Source organism: Budorcas taxicolor, chromosome 4 (genome assembly GCF_023091745.1).
Source record: "Budorcas taxicolor isolate Tak-1 chromosome 4, Takin1.1, whole genome shotgun sequence".
NCBI lineage: Eukaryota > Metazoa > Chordata > Mammalia > Artiodactyla > Bovidae > Budorcas > Budorcas taxicolor.
Genome location: NC_068913.1, coordinates 103,800,584 through 103,820,672, shown reverse-complemented (window position 1 = coordinate 103,820,672; position 20,089 = coordinate 103,800,584). Strand labels below are relative to the sequence as shown.

The 20,089-nt window shown below is 41.2% G+C and overlaps 1 protein-coding gene across 1 annotated transcript in view; it reads right to left on the bottom strand.

Moving 5' to 3' along the window:
- Positions 1-19,235, bottom strand: part of TRIM24 (tripartite motif containing 24) — a 116,967-nt gene extending 97,732 nt beyond the window's left edge. Inside the window, exon 1 of the mRNA XM_052638597.1 lies at positions 18,872-19,235. Coding sequence (XP_052494557.1) covers positions 18,872-19,235 — 364 coding nt within the window. The remainder of the gene's footprint in view (positions 1-18,871) is intronic.
- Between the last annotated feature and the right edge of the window lie 854 nt (positions 19,236-20,089).

Sequence of the window (20,089 nt, the reverse complement as noted above, 5' to 3'; positions counted from 1 at the left end):
GCAGTCCATGGGGTCACAAAGAGTCAGACTCAAAACTGTGGGACTGAGCATGAGGACAAGAGTGTCTATTCAAGAACTTTCTGTTTTAATTTCTGAAATACTTCTAATTTTATTCCTTAACTCTCAGTTTTTCTTTTCATGACTTCTGTATCACAGTCATCTCATTTCTAAATTTTGTAATTCTGGTTTTTTTTACATAACATTCTGTTTTATTTGTAGAAATAGTTTTCATTATATCTCTACTTTAAAACTAAGGTGCAATGCTATCTCCATTTCTTTAGATCTGTTATTCAGAGAGATGTTGTCTTTTTTTCTTATATCTTTGAAAGGTGTAAAACCACAGTAGATTCCATAATTCATATTATGTTGTTTTCCTAAATTTATAAGAGAAGTTTCCTATGTATTAGTTGTAAACAGGCTAATCTTTTGTACTGAAGTTATCTCAGGATGTATGCCTTGGGAAAGGGTCTGGTGGAACTTTTACAACCCTGAGGTGTTCTTTTTATCTATTTTTAGCAGCCAACTAAACAGTATATAATGTTCTGCTCAAATTAACAAAGTGGGTTACTCTCCCTACCCCCTTCTGATATCTATGTCAAAGGTCTCTGCTCCTTTTCAAAAAACTTCCTTGCTGCAAGCCTCAAGTGGTCTCTATTATCTGCTCAACTGAGTAAAGGAATTTTTTTTCCTCACAAGAACTGTGAGCTCAGGTACAGACTACACTCCGTGGCTACATCACATCAGAACCGGTTTCAGTATCACTATAATTTTGATCTTTAGCAGCAAACATGATCTATAATCATAATACATTTTACTGGGAAACACCATCCACTTTGAGGACACACAGAGAAACCTTCTATGCCTTTTCTTGCCTTCTCTCCTGTTCACAATAAAGAAAATGTTTCTTCTCCTATCTAGTCACCAATGTCTCCACCTATGCCTTGGATCAAGCCTACTCTGCCTTCTCAGAGGCCTCACACAGTCACACATCTCTTTTGTATGTTCAGTAGCTCACTTGAGTGGATCCCAAAATAGATCTACAATATGACCCAGCAAACCCACTCCTAGTATGTATCTGAAAAGAACAAAAATGCTAATTCAAAAAAGATATATGCACTCCAATGTTCACAGCAGCATTATTTATAATTGCCAAGATACAGAAGCAACCTAAGTGTCCATCAACAGATAACCGGATAAAGACGATGTATGTGTGTACACACACACACACAGGAAAAGTACTCAGCCATAAAAAAACAAAATTCTGTCATTTGCACCACCATGGATGGACTTGGAAGGTGTTAGGCTAAGTGAAATAAGTCAGAGAAAGACAAATACTGCATGATATCACTTACCTATGTGGAATCTAAAAAAAAATACGATAAAGTAGTGCAGAAAACAAAAAAAAAGCAGGTTCACAGATACAAAGAACAAACTAGGGTTAACAGTATTTGTGTGTGGGGGTGGGTGGGGGGGAGGTGTCAATATAAGGATAAGGGGGAGGAGGTACAGACTGCTGGGTGTAAGATAATATTGCACAACACAGGAACCATAGCCAGTATTTTGTAATAATTGTAAAATGAAGAGTAACCTTTAAATATTGTATAAACAATAAACAAACATGCTTAAGTCTTTCCAACTTACAAAAAGAACAGATATTCCTCAATTCCTTTTTTCTTCCCAGGTATTGCCTTATCCCTTTCCTCTCTGACCCAGAAGTAAACTTTTTTCTTTTTACAAACTTGGTAATTTTCCATCTATGTCTGTTTGTCTCCTACTCACTCTAACATGGTTTTCCCTTTTACCTCTCTACCAAAACATACTTTTGCAAGACCTCCATGTTTCTAACCCTAAAATCCTCTTGGCATCTCTTACTAGCCCTTGCAGGAGCTTGCCACCATGAACCACTGCTGCCTTTGTTAATGCTTTCTCTCTTTCACTTTGATGATACTATATTTTTCTGGTTTTCTCCTACTTCTGTCTGTCTCCTTTGCAGGTTCATCCTTATCTAGTAGACATTCAGTTCAGTCACTCAGTCATTACCAATTCTTTACGACCCCATGGACCATAGCATGCCAGACCTCCCTGTCCATCACCAACTACTGGAGTTTACCCAAACTCATGTCCATTGAGTCAGTGATGCCATCCAACCATCTCATCCTGTGTCATCCCCTTCTCCTCCTGCCTTCAGTCTTTCCCAGCATCAGAGTCTTTTCAAATGAGTCAGGTGACCCAAGTATTGGCCCCCTGCTGGCCAAAGTATTGGAGTTTCAGCTTCAACATCAGTCCTTCCAATGAACATTCTGGACTGATCTCCTTTAGGATGAAATGGTTAGATTCGCTTGCAGTCCAAGGGACTCTCAAGAGTTTTCTCCAACACCACAATTCAAAAGCATCAGCTCTTTAGTGCTCAGCTTTCTTTACTGTCCAACTCTCACATCCATAAATGACTACTAGAAAAACCATTATTTTGACTAGATGGACCTTTTTTGGCAAAGAATGTCTCTGCTTTTTAATATGCTGTCTAGATTGGTCATTGGAGAAGGCACTGGTGACCCACTCCAGTACTCTTGCCTGGAAAATCCCATGGGTGGAGGAGCCTGGTAGGCTGCAGTCCGTGGAGTTGCAAAGAGTTGGACACGACTGAGCGACTTCACTTTCACTTTTCACTTTCATGCATTGGAGAAGGAAATGGCAACCCACTCCAGTGTTCTTGCCTGGAGAATCCCAGGGACGAGGGAGCCTGGTGGGCTGCCATCTGTGGGGTTGCACAGAGTTGGACAAAACTGAAGTGACTTAGCAGATTGGTCATAACTTTTCTTCCAAGCAGCAAGCGTCTTTTAATTTCATGGCTGCAGTCACCATCTGCAGTGACTTTGAAGCCCCCAAAAATAAAGTCTGACACTGTTTCCACTGTTTCCCCATCTATCTGTCATGAAGTGATGGGACCAGATGCCATGATCTTAGTTTTCTGAATGTTGAGCTTTAAGCCAAATTTTTCACTCTCCTCTTTCACTTTCATCAAGAGGCTTTTTAGTTCTTCACTTTCTGCCATAAGGGTGGTATCATCTGCATATCTGAGGTTATTGATATTTCTCCCAGCTCCATCTTGATTCCAGCTTGTGCTTCTTCCAGCCCAGCATTTCTCATGATGTACTCTGAATATAAGTTAAATAAACAGGGTGACCATATACAGCCTTGACGTATTCCTTTTCCTATTTGGAACCAGTCTGTCGTTCCATGTCCAGTTCTAACTGTTGCTTCCTGACCTGCATACAGATTTCTCAAGAGGCAGGTCAGGTGGTCTGGGATTCCCATCTCTTTCAGAATTTTCCACAGTTTATTGTGATCCACACAGTCAAAGGCTTTGGCATAGTCAATAAAGCAGAAATAGATGTTTTTCCAGAACTCTCTTGCTTTTTCCATGATCCAGCTGATGTTGGCAATTTGATCTCTGGTTCCTCTGCCTTTTCTAAAACCAGCTTGAACATCTGGAAGTTCATGGTTCACAGGCTTCATTGCTGAAGCCTGGCTTGGAGAATTTTGAGCATTACTTTACTAGCGTGTGAGATGAGTACAATTGTGCGGTAGTTCGAGCATTCTTTGGCATTGCCTTTCTTTGGGATTAGGATGAAACCTGACCTTTTCCAGTCCTGTGGCCACTGTTGCGTTTTCCAAATTTGCTGGCATATTGAGTGCAGCACTTTCACAGCATCATCTTTCAGGACTTGAAATAGCTCAACTGGAGTTCCATCACCTCCACTAGCTTTGTTCCTAGTGATGCTTTCGTAAGGCCCATTTGAGTTCACAGTTCAGGGTGTCTGGCTCTAGGTGAGTGATCACACCATCATGATTATCTGGGTCATGAAGATCGTTTTTGTACAGTTCTTCTGTGTATTCTTGCCACCTCTTCTTAATATCTTCTGCTTCTGTTGGGCCCATACCATTTCTGTCCTTTATCAGGCCCATCTTTGCATGAAATATTCCCTTGGTATCTCTAATTTTCTTGAAGAGATCTCTAGTCTTTCCCATTCTATTGTTTTCCTCTATTTCTTTGCAGTGATCCTGGAGGAAGGCTTTCTTCTTCTTGCTATTCTTTGGAACTCTGCATACAAATGGGTGTATCTTTCCTTTTTCCTTCTCGTCTTTTCACAGCTATTTTTAAGACCTCCTCAGACAGCCATTTTGATTTCTTACATTTCTTTTTCTTGGGGATGGTCTTGATCCCTGTGTCCTGTACAATGTCATGAACCTCTGTCCATAGTTCTTCAGGCATTCTGTCTATCAGATCTAGTCCCTTAAATCTATTTCTCATTTCAACTGTATAATCATAAGGGATTTGATCTAGGTCATACCTGAATGGTCCAGTGGTTGTCCCTACTTTCTTAAATTTAAATCTGAATTTGGCAATAAGGAGTTCATCATCTGAGCCAGATATTGGAGTGGATAGCCTTTCCCTTCACCAGGGGATCTTCCCAACCCAGGGATGGAACCCAGGTCTCCTGCATTGCAGGCAGATTGTTTACCAGTTGAGCCACAAGGTAAGCCCAGTAGTCGTTAGACATAAGAATTCCTAAAGGCTTGTCCTAGGTGTATTCCACACTCTATTTGCTAAGAGCAGAAGAAACAGAAGACAGCAAGAAGATCAAACAGGAAGGGTCAGGGAAGTGGGAGGAGAACTTGAACAACAGGACCAGTCTAGAAGTTTGATGAGGAGAGGAAGAAATATTAATCAACATACATCAGTATAGAGACAGACACTAAAAATATCAAGTGCTTTAGGCTCTCTTCCTGGCTAAGCTTAGTGTTGAGGATATATAGTTAAGAGATCCCAGGGAGCCTATCCATCCAATATCAAAATAAATATTCTGGTAATTATGACTCCTATTTAAGAATTTCTATTAAGAACTCCTATTAAGAATTAAGTTTTAAATAATACTATTTAAGAACTTCTTTTAAATTTTGTTGTACCATAATATGAATACCTATGAACTATTTTTATTAAAGGAAATCAAAACAAAGTTCTTTGAGGAATAGGATTGTTTTGTAACTTTAAAGAGAATGTGAAAAATGTTTTTAAAGACTAGATAAACATGCAAAAACATTGAGATAATTCAGCTGATAGTCATGTTCATGCATTATTTTAAACACAAATGTTTGAATAAGCACCCTACATATTTATTATGTATATATGCTAAAAACGACTATACCTTGTACATAATAAATCACAAAAATATAAGATATTTTTAAAGAATGAAATACTCTTAAATGTATTGCTAATCATGGAAGCTTCATACTGTTATGAAGCTTGGCTAATACCATTAGCTTGGCTAATGGTCCAAGATGTAATATACACTTCAGGCGTAGCTCATCATTAAAATAGTAAATGTCAATTTCAAAGAATCTTTTTATTAATTTTCAAACTTTCAGGTCCCCTTCTTGTTAGACCTAGATAGTCACTGCTGTTAACTTCCTAATAAGACTGATGAAGAACCTAAAAATGTGTCAGTTCGGCTATTCTAATGTTATACTTGCAAAATTAGTATTATCTTTAAGATAGCTGAAAATGATCTTTCAAACAATTTAAGCATGGTGGGAAAACTCACACCACCATCAACTCCATACACCTGATAAAATTAGACACAAAATAAGGCAGCAACCAGGCAGTAACAGTTATAGCTTTCTACACAACGTGGATCTCCTCACCAGCTAACTCACCACTGATTGCATATTCAGGTGTCAAGAACAACAAGTATCTATCCCTCTACAAAACACTGAAGACATCATCAAATATGAGCAGTCCTGATTTCTCAGAGCTCAGCTTTCTGTCACTGGGGAAGAAGCAAGTCAACAGTACCCAATCTTGATTATAGATTTAACTGGAACTATCTCTACAATTTTAATTGGAATTGGGGATCACTTTATTTTAAAAAGAATTTATCATTTTTTAATTGAATGAAGTATAGTTGATTTACAACATTGTGTTAGTTTCAGGAATACACCAAAGTTGATTCAGTGTTTTTTTATATACATATATATATATGGGAGAAGGCAATGGCAACTCACTCCAGTACTCTTGCCTGGAAAATCCCATGGGTGGAGGAGCCTGGTAGGCTGCAGTCCATGGGGTCGCTAAGAGTCAGACATGACTCAGCGACTTCACTTTGACTTTTCACTTTCATGCATTGGAGAAGGAAATGGCAACCCACTCCAGTGTTCTTGCCTGGAGAATCCCAGGGACGGGGGAGCCTGGTGGGCTGCCGTCTATGGGGTCACACAGGGTCGGACACGACTGAAGCGACTTAGCAGCAGCAGCAGCATATATATATGAAAGTGTTAGTTGTTCAGTCATGTCCGACTCTTTGTGACCCCATGGACTGGAGCCTGCTAGATTCCTCTGTCCATGGGATTTCCCAGACAAGAATACTGGAGTGTATATATATAAAATATATATTCTTTCCAGATTCCTTTCCATTATCATCATTATAAGAAATTGAGAATAGTTCCTTGCTCTATACCGTAAAACCTTGTTGTTTATCTATCTTAGAAATAGCAGTGTGTGTCTGTTAAATCCCAAACTTACCCTGCTGCCCCCTCACCATTCTCCCTCTTTGGTAATGGTAAGTTTGTTCTATATCTGTGAATCTATTTCTGTTTTATAAATAAGTTCATCTATCAGTTTTTTAAGATTATACATAAAAATTATATATGGCATTTGTCTTTCTCTGACTGACTGACTTTGTATGATAACCTTAAGGTCCATCCATATTGCTACAAATGACATTATTTCATTCTTTTTTGTGGCTGAGTAATAAGCTGGGAAAGATTGAAGGCGGGAGGAGAAGGGGATGACAGAGAATGAAATGGTTGGATGCCATCACTGACTCGATGGACATGAGTTTGAGTAAGCTCCGGGAGTTGGTGATGGACAGGGAAGTCTGGCATGCTGCAGTCCATGGGGTCACAAAGAGTTGGACATGACTGAGTGACTGAACTGAACTGAGTAAGATTCCATTCCATTCACATCTTCTTTATCCAGTCCTCTGTCAATGGACACTTAGGTTGCTCCCATGTCTTAGCTAATGTAAACAGTGCTGCTATGAACACTGGAGTGCATGTATCTTTTCAAATTACAGAGTTTTCACCTTTTCCAAATATAGGCCCAGGAGTGGAATTGTAGGATTACATGGTATTTCTATTTTTAGTTTAAGGAACCTCCATACTCTTCTCCACAGTGGCTATACCAATTTATGTTCCCCCCACCAGAGTAAGAGGGTTCCCTTTTCACTATATCCTCTCCAGCATTTATTATTTGTAGACTCTTTGATGATGGCCATTCAGCATGAAGTGATACCTCATTGTGATTGTTATTTGCATTTCTCTGATATTTAGCCATGTTGAGCATCTTTCCATGTACCTGTTGGCCATCTGGATGTCTTTGGAGAAATGTCTTTAGGTCTTCTGCCCATTTTTGATTTGAGTTTAATTTTTTTTTATTGAGCTATATGAGCTGCTTATGTATTCTAGAAATTAATCCCTTGTCAGTCACATTGTTTGCAAATATTTTATCCCATTCCTTGGGTTACTAGTTTCCTTGTTTATGGTTTCCTTTACTATGCAAAATATTTTAAGTTTAATTAGGTCCCATTTGCTTATTTTTGTTTTATTCCCATTACTCTAGAAGACAGATGCAAAAAATACTGCTATGACGTGTCAAAGAGCATTCTTCCTAATGTTTTCCTCTAGGAGTTTTATAGTATCCAGCCTTATATGTAGGTCTTCAATCCATTTTGTGTTTAGTTTTGTATACGGAGTTAGAGAATGTTCTAATTTGATTCATTTACATGTAGCTGTCCAGTTTTTCCAGCATTACCTATTGAGGAGACTTCTTCTCCACTGTATATTCTTGCCTCATTTGTCAAAGATGAATTGATCATAGAATCACTTTTTATGGCTATGGCGCATGGACTCTGGAGACCACGGGACTTTGAGTGGCATCCATATGCCACTAGGAATGGAGATTAGAGGGTTGTACACCAGGATCCTGGTAAAGGCCTACCATGACCTTCAATCTTTGACAGTTAAAGTCCATAAACTTATCCGAGCACATGTAAATTGTGTTACAATTTGCAGGAGAAAAAAAAACACAATAGGGTCTGCAGTAGAGAAATCTCATCACCCCTAAGACAGCTGTGTAGTTTTGTTTTTGTCTTTTGCTTTTATGAAAGATTCCCAGGTCTCAATCTAAGTCTCAATCTTCCAGGGCTCTGCTGCTGCTGCTAAGTCACTTCAGTCGTGCCCGACTCTGTGTGACCCCATAGACGGAAGCCCACTATGCTCTAAGCACAACTAAATTTGGTTGGTAGGCAAGGGAAGATTCAGATACAGCACCAGGGATTGCCTAATTTAAAAGGGCAAATGACGATTATAGACATACCACTTGCTAAGCCATGTATCCCCCAGGTGCTACATATGCCAAGAAAAGCCTTATTGCTAACTCACACAAAGGTACCTTTTGGGCTTGCAGCAACCCTGACTTCTCTTCAGGATACGATATGTGCAACGCAGCCAAGTGGCATGCTTATTCATGAGACCACAGTAATCTATACAACCAAGTACTTCCAAATTAAATTTATGCAAATAAGTTCTAATGTTTTCCCTCTCCTCAGTAGGTATTTCATTTCATAATATGGCACACATTCCATTTTAGAGACTACTGGTCTAGTATATACTTGAAAATATACAAGTAAAATTTGAGAAAGGGATTAGGTTATAGGAAGATACAAGAGACGTATGCATCTATGTGACAGTTTAAACTGGTGCAATCTCCGAATTAAAGGGAAAAGTCTGGAGATCTAAGGACCAAAGTTTGCTGATTACCACATTTGAGTAGAGGGGGAAAAAAGCAATGTGATTAAAAAATGGTCTTCTGACATCCATTTTCAATCAGGACAGAGTAACTAATAGCAGGACAAGCTTGTCTGACATGAATAACTATATGTAACTGGGAAGAATACATATGAAGTTAACTGTTTTCTGGCACTGAACAACAGAAATGGATGCCAGTGATCCCTGAAAAAGGGAAAACTCAAGAAGTGAGCCCCTATAATATCTTGATTCTCTACCTGGGAACTATATTCTGGCTGTGGTGCAGGGAACTAGAGCCTAAGCAGGACACAGATTAGAATCCAGAGGAAAATTTGGGTGGTGAAATAGGTAAGCACTCGAGAGAAGGGAACTGCACAGAGGAAGGGTACCGGCAGTCTGTGAAGAGTTTCTCTGAATCCTCGGCTGAAGGCTGCCATGCACGTGCAGGGTGAGACTTACAGAAGCTTACCAAAGAGCAGCTGCTAAGGGATTGAGAGAGGAGAAGATCCACTAGAGGCCCACAGGGAAGAAAAGGAAAATGAATAAAAAGATGGCATTCTTAAACCGGATCATAATAATAACTTAAAATGTAAATACATTAAACAATTAAAAGTAAAATTTTACAACTTGGATTAAAAGCAAGACACAATCATACACTACCTATAAGAGATAGAATATAAAGGTTAAAAGGATGAAAAAAATACACAATTTAAACACAAAGAAAACGGATAGCTATAATAAAATAACAGGAGTACATTAAGGCTGGATATTGTCACCTTGCTTATTTAACTTCTATGCAGAGTACATCATGTGAAATGCTGGACTGGATGAAGCACAAGCTGGAATCAAGACTGCTGGGAGAAACATCAATAACCTCAGATATGCAGATGACAGCACCCTTATGGCAGAAAGTGAAGAAGAACTAAAGAGCCTCTTGATGAAGTTGAAAGAGGAGAGTAAAAAGTTGGCTTAAAGCTCAACATTCAGAAAACTAAGATCATGGCATCCGGTCCCATCACTTCATGGCAAATAGATGGGGAAACAGCGGAAACAGTGACAGACTTTATTTTCTTGGACTCCAAAACCACTGCAGATGGTGACTACAGTCATGAAATTAAAAGAATGCCGGCTCCTTGGAAGAAAAGCTATGACAAACCTAGACAGCATATTAAAAAGCAGAGACATCACTTTGCGGACAAAGGTCCATTTAGTCAAAACTATCGTTTTTCCAGTATTCATGTATGGATGTGAGAATTGTCAGTAAAGAAAGCTGAGCACCGAAGAATTGATGCTTTTGAACTGTGGTGTTGGAGAAGACTCCTGAGAATCCCGTGAACTGCAAAGAGGTCAAACTAGTCAATCCTAAGGGAAATCAACCCTGAATTTTAACTGGAAGGACGACTGATGCTGAGGCTCCAATACTTTGGCCACCTGAAATGAAGAGCCTACTCATTAGAAAAGGCCCTGATGCTAGGAAAGATTGAAGGCAAGAGGAGAAAGGGATGAAAGAAGATGGTTGGATGGCATCACCAACTTGATGGACATGACTTTGAGAAAGCTCTGGGAGATGAGGAAGAACAAGGAAGCCTCATGTGTGCAGTCCGTGCAGTCGCAAAGAATAAGACACGACTGAGCAACTGAATGACAACAGGCATCGTGAAATAGTATGAAAGATAAAGAAGAACATTTCATATTGTTAGGGCAGGCAATCCATCAGTAAGACAAAGCTTCAAAATACCTATAACAGAAACTAACTAGAAAAAAGGAATTAAGTGATAAATCAGCAATCATGATTGAAGATTTTAACACTTTTTTCCATAACTGATAGAACAAGCAGAAAAACAAAAACACAAACCTGACAAAAAACAATACAAATATAACATATTTTTACACTAACAACCAACTTGACCTAATATACATTTACAGAACACTACGCCCAGCAAACAGGGAATTTAAATTCTTTAAGTACACATTCATCAAAACAGATGATACGCTAGGACATAAAATATCTCAGTTCAGTTGCTCAGTCATACCCGACTCTTTGCAACCCCATAAATCACAGCACACCAGGCCTCCCTGTCCATCACCAACTCTGGGAGTTCACCCAAACCCATGTCCAACAAGTTGGTGATGCCATCCAACCATCTCATCCTCTGCTGTCCCCTTCTCCTCCTGCCCCCAATCCCTCGAAAGAGTCAACTCTTAGCATGAGGTGGCCAAAGTACTGGAGTGTCAGCTTTAGCATCATTCCTTCCAATGAACACGCAGGACTGATCTTTATATGGACTGGTTGGATCTCCTTGCAGTCCATGGGACTCTCAAGAGTCTTCTCCAACACCACAGTTCAAAAGCATCAATTCTTCAGCGCTCAGCTTTCTTCACAGTTCAACTCTCACATCCATACATGACCACTGGAAAAACCACAGCCTTGATGGACTTTTGTTGGCAAAGTAATGTCTCTGGCTTTTGAATATGCTATCTAGGTTGGTCATAACTTTCCTTCCAAGGAGTAAGCATCTTTTAATTTCATGGCTGCAGTCACCATCTGCAGTGATTCGGGAGCCCAAAAAAATAAAGGCAGCCACTGTTTCCCTATCTATTTCCCATGAAGTGATGGGACCAGATGCCATGATCTTTGTTTTCTGAATGTTGAGCTTTAAGCCAACTTTTTCACTCTTCTCTTTCACTTTCATCAAGAGGCTCTTTAGTTCCTCTTCACTCTCTGCCATAAGGGTGGTGTTATCTGTATATCTGAGGTTATTGATATCTCTCCTGGCAATCTTGATTCAGCTTGTGCTTCTTCCATTCCAGCTTTTCTCATGATGTACTCTGCATAGAAGTTAAATAAGCAGCATGACAATATCCAGCCTTGATGGACTCCTTTTCCTATTTGGAACCAGTCTGTTGTTCCATGTTCAGTTCTAACTGTTGCTTCCTGACCTGCATATAGGTTTCTCAAAAGGCAGGTCAGGTGGTCTGATATTTCCATCTCTTTCAGAATTTTCCAGTTTACTGTGATCCATACAGTCAAAGGCTTTGGCATAGTTAATAAAGCAGAAGTAGATGTTTTTATGGAACTCTCTTGCCTTGTCCATGATCCAGCTGATGTTGGCAATTTGATCTCTGGTTCCTCTGCCTTTTCTAAAACCAGCTTGAACATCTGGAAGTTCATGGTTCACATATTGCTGAAGCCTGGCGTGCAGAATTTTGAGGATTACTTTACTAGCATGTGAGATGAGTGCAATTGTGCAGTAGTTTGAGCATTCTTTGGCATGCCTTTCTTTGGGATTGGAATGAAAGCTGACCTTTTCCAGTCCTGTGGCCACTGCTGTGTTTTCCAAATGTGCTGGCATATTGAGTGCAGCACTTTCACAGCATCCTCTTTCAGGATTTGAAACAGCTCAACTGGAATTCCATCACCTCCACTAGCTTTGTTCGTAGTGATGCTTTCTAAGGCCCACTTGACTTCACATTCCAGGATGTCTGGCTCTAGGTGAGTGATCACACCATTGTGATTATCTGGGTCATGAAGATCTTTTTTGTACAGTTCTTCTGTGTATTCTTGCCACCTCTTAATAGCTTTTTCTGTTAGGTCCATACCATTTCTGTCCTTTCTTGAGCCCATCTTTGCATGAAATGTTCCCTTGGTGTCTCTAATTTTCTTGAAGAGATCTCTAGTCTTTCCCATTCTGTTGTTTTCCTCTATTTCTTTGCAATGATCGCCGAGGAAGGCTTTCTTATTTCTCCTTGCTATTCTTTCGCACTCTGCATTCAGATACTTATATCTTTCCTTTTCTCCTTTGCTTTTTGCTTCTCTTCTTTTCACAGCTATTTGTAAGGCCTCCTCAGACAGCCATTTTGCTTTTTTGCATTTCTTTTCCATGGGGATGGTCTTGATCCCTGTCTCCTGTACAATGTCATGAACCTCCATCCATAGTTCATCAGGCACTCTATCAGATCTAGTTCCTTAAATCTATTTCTCACTTCCACTGTATAATCATAAGGCATTTGATTTAGGTCATACCTGAATGGTCTAGTGGTTTTCCCCACTTTCTTCAATTTAAGTCTGAATTTGGCAATAAGGAGTTCACGATCTGAGCCACAGTCAGCTCCCGGTCTTGTTTTTGCTGACTGTAAACTTCAAAAGATTTAAATCCTACAGAGCATTTTTTTTTTCACTCTAATGAAATAAGCTATCTAGAAAGTCCCCCATACATCTACAAATTTAACACACTTCTAGGCAACCCATTGGTCCAAAGCTGAAACATCACTCAGCTCCTGAAGAATGTTATGAACAAACTCATGCCAATAAATGTACCAATTAGCAGAATCATATACTTTAATTCACACAATTTACTGAAATGGATTCAAGAAGAAATATAAAAAATCTGATAGCCATATTTCTATTAAAGACACTGAATTCCTAATCAAAATCCTCCCCATAAAGAAAACTCCAAGCCCATGTGGATTCACTAGTGAATTCTGTCAAATATTTAAGGAGACATTAACAGTAATACAAACACTCTTTCAGAAAACAGAGATGGAGGGAACACCTTATATCATATTTTGAGGTATTACCTTGATGCCAAAATTAGGTAAGAACAGAAGATAACCATATCACCAATGTTCCTCATGAATATAAGAAAAAAAAAAATCCTTAAAGTATTAGCAAATCAAATCTAGAAATGCACAGAAAGGACAACACACTGTGACCAAGAATTCAAGACTGGTTTAACATATGAAAATCAATGTAAGTCACCACAGTCACAGGAAAAAAAAAAAGTCCACCACATAACCATTTTAATAAATATAGAAAATGCATTTGACCAAATTCATCATTCATTCATGGTAAAAACCCTCAAGACATTTGAAATAGAAGGAAACCTGTTAATTTTTTTAATAATGGGCAGTTATAAAAAACAAAGAAGCTAACATATTAATGGTGAGCAACTTAATTTTTTAAATTGGAGGATAATTGTTTCACAATGTTGTGTTAGTTTCTGTCATACCATAATGTGAATCAGTCATAAGTATATATATGCACACTCCCTCTTGAACCTCCATTCCACTTCGCTAGATTGTCAAAGAGCATGGGGTTGAGCTCCCTATGTTATACAGCAACTTCCCACTAGCTGTTTTATGCATGGTATGGCAACCCATTCCAGTACTCTTGCCTGGAAAATCCCATGGCCGGAGGAGCCTGGTAGGCTGCAGTCCATGGGGTGGCTAAGAGTCAGACACGACTGAGGGACTTCACTTTCACTTTTCACTTTTATGCATTGGAGAAGGAAATGGCAGCCCACTCCAGTGTTCTTGCCTTGAGAATCCCGGGGGTGGTGGAGCCTGGTGGGCTGCCGTCTATGGGGCCGCACAGGGTCGGACACGACTGAAGCAGCTTAGCAGTATGTATGTTTCAATGCTACTGTGTATGTTTCAATTCATCCCACCCTCTCCATCCCTTGCTGTGACAGTGTCCCATTTAATATTTTATCCCTAAGATCAGGAATAAGAAAAAGAATGTCATCTCTCATTTAATATTGAAATTAACTAAACTTCTCTTCAATAATGTACTGGAAGTCCTAGCTAGTGTAAGAGAAGAAAATGTCATGAATTATAAAAAAATGAAAAGAAATAATTAAAACTACCTGCAACCAACATGATAGTCTATGTTGAAATTCCTAAGGAATCTACAAAAAACTACTAGATTTAATTGAATTTAGCAAGAGAATGGGATACAATCAATACACAAAAGTCAATTGTATTTCAAAGTGTAAGCAACAATTGGAAATGAAAAATTTTAAATACCACTTTCAATATTATTAAAGAACATTATCATAAAATATTTCAGAGCAAACTTCACAAAAGAAATCAGCTCCCAGAATTGATGGTTAAGTGTTACAGACTGCCAGTTAATAAAGAAAACTGATGGACTCATATTTTACTCTCTCTTTGACAACTAAAGTGACCCCTTTCAAAAGTGTGCTCAGTCTTCTTTAAAAATAGCTCTTAGAGCTTGCTACTCTTTGGCTGAACAGTACATCCACACTATAAAATATTGTATAACATTGTAACATTTCACAACATTATAACATTTAAGATCAGTTTGTCTCCTGACTTCATGTACCATAATGTATCTAAAGAAAATATTTTCCAAGTTCTTCCCCCTTTCCTGGACATTACTGCATACTAAGAAACTAAAAGTCTTGTGGTCACTCATTTTCTAACTGGTAGCCATACAAAATTTAAACAATGTTCTCAATATGGGCTTGGTGACAAAACATGAAATGCGTCTTAGCATTTACAAAAACTGTATCTTTGTTGTTACAAATTAGCTTTGTTTCTTCTTTACAACAATCAAACCATTATGTCCATTTTTGTAAAAAAAAAAAAAAAAAAAGTTAGAAAACACTTTCTATAAAGTTCATTTAGGATAACAAAGGGAGCACCAAAACACTTAACAGAAAGGGAAACTAGGTTTGATGGTGTTGAGAACATTATACTTTTGAATTTGGTCTTCATTTTCTAATGAATCCTCTTTGAGCAACTGTACTTTGGAATAATACAGCTTGAACTAAAAAAAAAAAAAAACCACACACAAAAACAAAATAAAACCAAACCACTAGGGTTTATGATTATCTAGAACTCTGAACTAAAGCTATGACATACTGAGCTCTCTTGAGTGAGAGGTCTAGAAAACTATTTGCAACAAGCATACCAGGTGATTCTAGTAAAGTGAAAATTTGAAAATACCTATCTAAATTTTTCCGTTTTCTTTATAGTCCAACTCTAATATCCATACATGACTACTGGAAAAACCATAGCTTTGACTAGATCTAAATCTGAGTATGAACTGCAACACATGTGGCCTCAACAAAACTAGTTTTGTTTGGCCTACAGAAAGGGTCCACACTGAGTACGTGTTAATTACTTGCCAATATCTAATACTAGAGAAATGTTACATTTCTCCAGACCTCAGACTTCTCATTAAAAATAAAAGATCCTCCAACCCTGGCCCTGCTCTATCACAAGACAACCTGCTGGAGCTAAGTAGAGTTTGCTCCCCTCCTTTCTCTCCCACCATTCCCTATTATTGTACCCAAGCCTTCTAGTTCCCCATCTATTACTTGCTTAGCTCCTGACAGAACTGTAGTTTGACCTTTGATGCCTGTCCCCACAGGTTCATTAGGAGAAGAAGAACAGAGATAATGAACCTTATTTGCAGTTGATCCTTGAACAAGCTGGGGGTTAGGGGTGTTGACACTTGCGCAGTTGAAAATTCGAATATAACTTACTGTTGCCCTTCCCCATCCCAGTTCTGCATCCTTGGATTCAACGCATGACAAATCATGTACTACTCTAGTATTTACTGTTGAAAAAAATCTGTGTATTAGTGCACCCTTGCAGTTCAAACTGTGCTTGTTGCGAGCGAAATGACACAAAGACAAAACACACGAGACACACAAGAGACAGACAATACACCACTCCGGCCGGAGGAAAAAACTGATAGCAAAACTAATTGCGGTTTCTTTTTATAAAGCCCCCTAGGCAGAATTCCAGACTGCATGAATAAGCCTTTTCAGTACAGCGCAGGTGCATACATGTTATCATACAGCAAGGGGAGTGAAATCCCTGTCTACTGCAGTCTGTCCAGAGCCGCTTTTCTTTCTCCTTATCACAAGAAGGGAATGTTCCCTTGTTTGCAAGGGACCATTAAACTCAAGGCTGTGTCCAGACTCCTCAGCAGAACGCCTCATTTGCAAGCACGTTCAGCCCGAGCAGAGAGACCCGTTTGCAGGCACATCTCTGCTACCCTATTGTGGCTGCATTAACCCTTCAGTGCTGCTTAAGGGTTAACTGTGGTTCTGAAATAAACTGTCTAGTAACTTTTGTTATAGCTAGTATTAGAATAAGTCTGTAAGGAGAGAGGAAGGGAGAAAATATTCAAGATATTAAGACTCAACATACTATTTTTAATTTATTGAAGATAATCCTAACTTTTAGAGATATATGTGGAAGTATCGTTGGTAAAAGACATCTTCCTCAGTATAAAAAAAATGAAAACATTACCTTCCAATTTAAAAGCTTTCCTGAACTCTGGCTTACAATACAAACAAAGATAAAAAATATCTGGAGACTGCAACAGTTTGAGAACTTTATAATTGCAAACTTGCCTCAGAATTGAGGTTCAGAGCTTTTATTACTCATGTTCTCATTCATTCAGATCTAAATGTCATGCCCTGGAATATAATACATCTTTAATTCTAGAATTATGCAGAATTCAGATCCTAATTGGCTTCTGGCTGTTTTAAACATTTAAAATATAAATAAAAGAAACCCTTAAATGTGTCTAAAAATTAAGAACGAAAATTTAAGTTTCACCTGTACTAACTTTCCAACAGGTGGGCCATGTCAAGAGCAAATTAGGGTGAAGGATCTGAGATTTCTACCCTTCTTGCAAACTAACAAAGTATTAGCTTACCATGGAAGCTGGGAGAAGGCATGAGACTGGTGAATTGGAGACAAAGGGCAATTTATTATTACTTCCAGTAATAACATAAGCCAAAGCATCAACACTTTAGCGCACTGGTTCCCAGAGCCCCAGGTTCTCACCTGGCAAGGTGAAGAGGGTCAGTTGACACTTGCTTAAGCAACGCAAGCAATGGGCTGCGTTGCAGGAGAGGAAGCCCAAGTTTAGGGAACCCTAATCTTTTATGATGGGCAATAAGCATGCCTGCCTTCTACCCCAGGAGACACTGATCTGTTACCATTGTACCATATGCATGGTTCCTCTTTGCTCTGATGGTAGACACTGTCTCTACCATCCAAGGCTTTTCCTTATACAAACATCCTTTAAAAACAGAAACAAAGGGCAGGCAGTCAGTACCTCCCCTGGCAAGCTCTGCAGAAACAGCCAGATCCATGGAAAACTGTCTCTCAACTAGACACTGTTTCTAACATATAAATAAATCAAGAGTCTAACACGGCAACCTATTTAAAAGCATCAATTTCATGTGTTCTTTGACCTCGCTCAATTATTTAATTACCAATTTTTCTCTACCTACATCCACTAGTCCCTTTTAAAAAGGCAGTATATGTAAAACCGAATTATTTCCGGTTACTTTGTCTTTTTTTAAAGAGAGTTGCTCAAATATTCGCCACGTAAACGTTTAAAACCTCAATTATTCTACCACAAACAATTTACTGTGCTTACTTCAACTTTGTGTTTCAAAACCTGTTAACATTAGCAATGGGACCTACCTGTCAAAAGTCTCATTATACGGTAACAAACACCACAAAGACAACAGTAACTTCAACATTTCCAGCTGCTGTCCACAAAATCCAAGAAAATGCTGCACTCCAAATCACTTTTTTCTATTTGTCTTTACCATTTACCGTCTCAAAACAAAATCTCCCAAAGAGAAGCACCACGAAACACCGTCTCTTAGTTCCTTTGTCCCCATTGGAGAGAACTGATGGCTCATTAAGGTAAATAACCCAAAACATGCAAGACAAAACAAAAAACAGAATCCGATATGTAACCAAAGAAAAGTCCCCACCGCCTCATCTTCATCCCTCCCTTCCCCTCGCCAGCTCAAATAACGTGGGTACAGACGAGATGATGAGTATCACCTGGACAAAGCTGCGGGGAGGCAGAGGGTAGCGGTTAACTAGATGCAGCCGGCAAAGGGCCGGAGATAGACAACAGCGCACTCCAACAGAGGTTTTCAGAAGTACGGGTTGCACGGGCCACGCAGCCCGGAGGAGGAGGCTGGGGGGCGGGGGGGTGGGAGCGGCAGCTCGGCCAAGTCCACAGCGCCGGGGGAAGTTGCTCGCGGGGCGCGCGGACGCCGCAGAGCGCGCGAGCCCTGCATGTCACCGCAGCCAGCACAGACCCTCCTCGCCCCTCCCCCGCCGAGCACCCCGGGCGGCGGCGACGTGACAGCGGGTCGCCGCGCCGCCCCGGGGCGCCGGCCTCCTCACCCCACCCCACCCTCCCGCCACTCACCTTGGGTAGCGAACGGCGAGGAGCCGCTGACCGGCGAGCCGGGGGCGGGGACGGGCGGCGGGGTTTCGGCGGAGCCCAGCATGGGCGCGGGCAGCATGAGGTAGCGCTGGGGCGCGGGCAGGCAGCGCTGGCAGAAGGAGTGCAGGCAAGGCAGCAGCTTGGGCGCCCGGCTCTGGATGTTCTGGTGGCACACGGCGCAAGTGTCCAACAGGTTGAGCCGGGCCGCCTCGCCTCCGCGCTCCGAGTCAGGGCCCTGGCGACTCTCGGCCTCGTTCTCCCCGCTCGGCGCCGCCGAGGGCCCCCCGGCGGCCGCCGCCGAAGCGGCCGCGGCCGCCGTCGCCGCCTTCTCCACAGCCACCTCCATTGTCCTGCCCCCGCCGCCGCCGCCGCCGGGGAAGGGGGAGCGCGTTCTCTGCCCGCCGCCGCCCGCGACAGACCTCCTTCTCCTCCTCCTCCTAGGCCGCTCCGGTGACCCGCAGGAGAGGGAGGGACGGAGGCTCGCGCCGAGGAAGCCTCCTCAGGCCCCGGGGATCCGCCTCCCGGGTGGCGCGGCCGGAAGAAGAGGATCTGTCAGCGGGGACTGCTCTTCGCATCGGGGAGGCTGCGCCCGGTTCGCTTCGCCAACCGCCGCGGCGCTCGTCAAACCCGCCGAGCCCGCCCTCGCCTCCCTGCCTTTCTCTGGGGCCCGCGAGCCCCACCTCAGGCCACGCCCCCGCCGCCGCCCTCCCTCTCCCAGCAACCGAAGCGAAGGCAGGGAGAGAGCCCTCCTATCCAGTCGCGTCTGATCGGCGGGCGGGGCCTGCCGAAGCCCGCGAGGCTCAGACAGCCGCGGCTGGAGGCTGGGAGGTGGGAGGGCGCTTGCTCAGCCCCGCCCCTCGAGCTCCGGGAACCACGGCCTCTGATTGGTCCTTTGTGTGTGTTTAGCTCCCCTAAAAAGATTAAGCGTTTATTTGTTAACGATCGACCACATAATTCGGTCAAACTGTGTTAGCTCCTCCTATGGGGCGGGGCTTCACAGTGTCTACCCAAAGCTGTTAATTAACTGCTTCGAAAAACTCTCTATTTACTACTGCGGACCGAGGTCCTGTAGGAGGAGTAAATGTGGTGGGGAGGGTCTAAGAATAACGAAGTCGAGTGAGGGAGCAAAGGGAAGAATTTTTCAAAAAGGGAAAATGTTGTGGAAGTAGCATGGATTTTGCCACCTGGATTTACTAATCT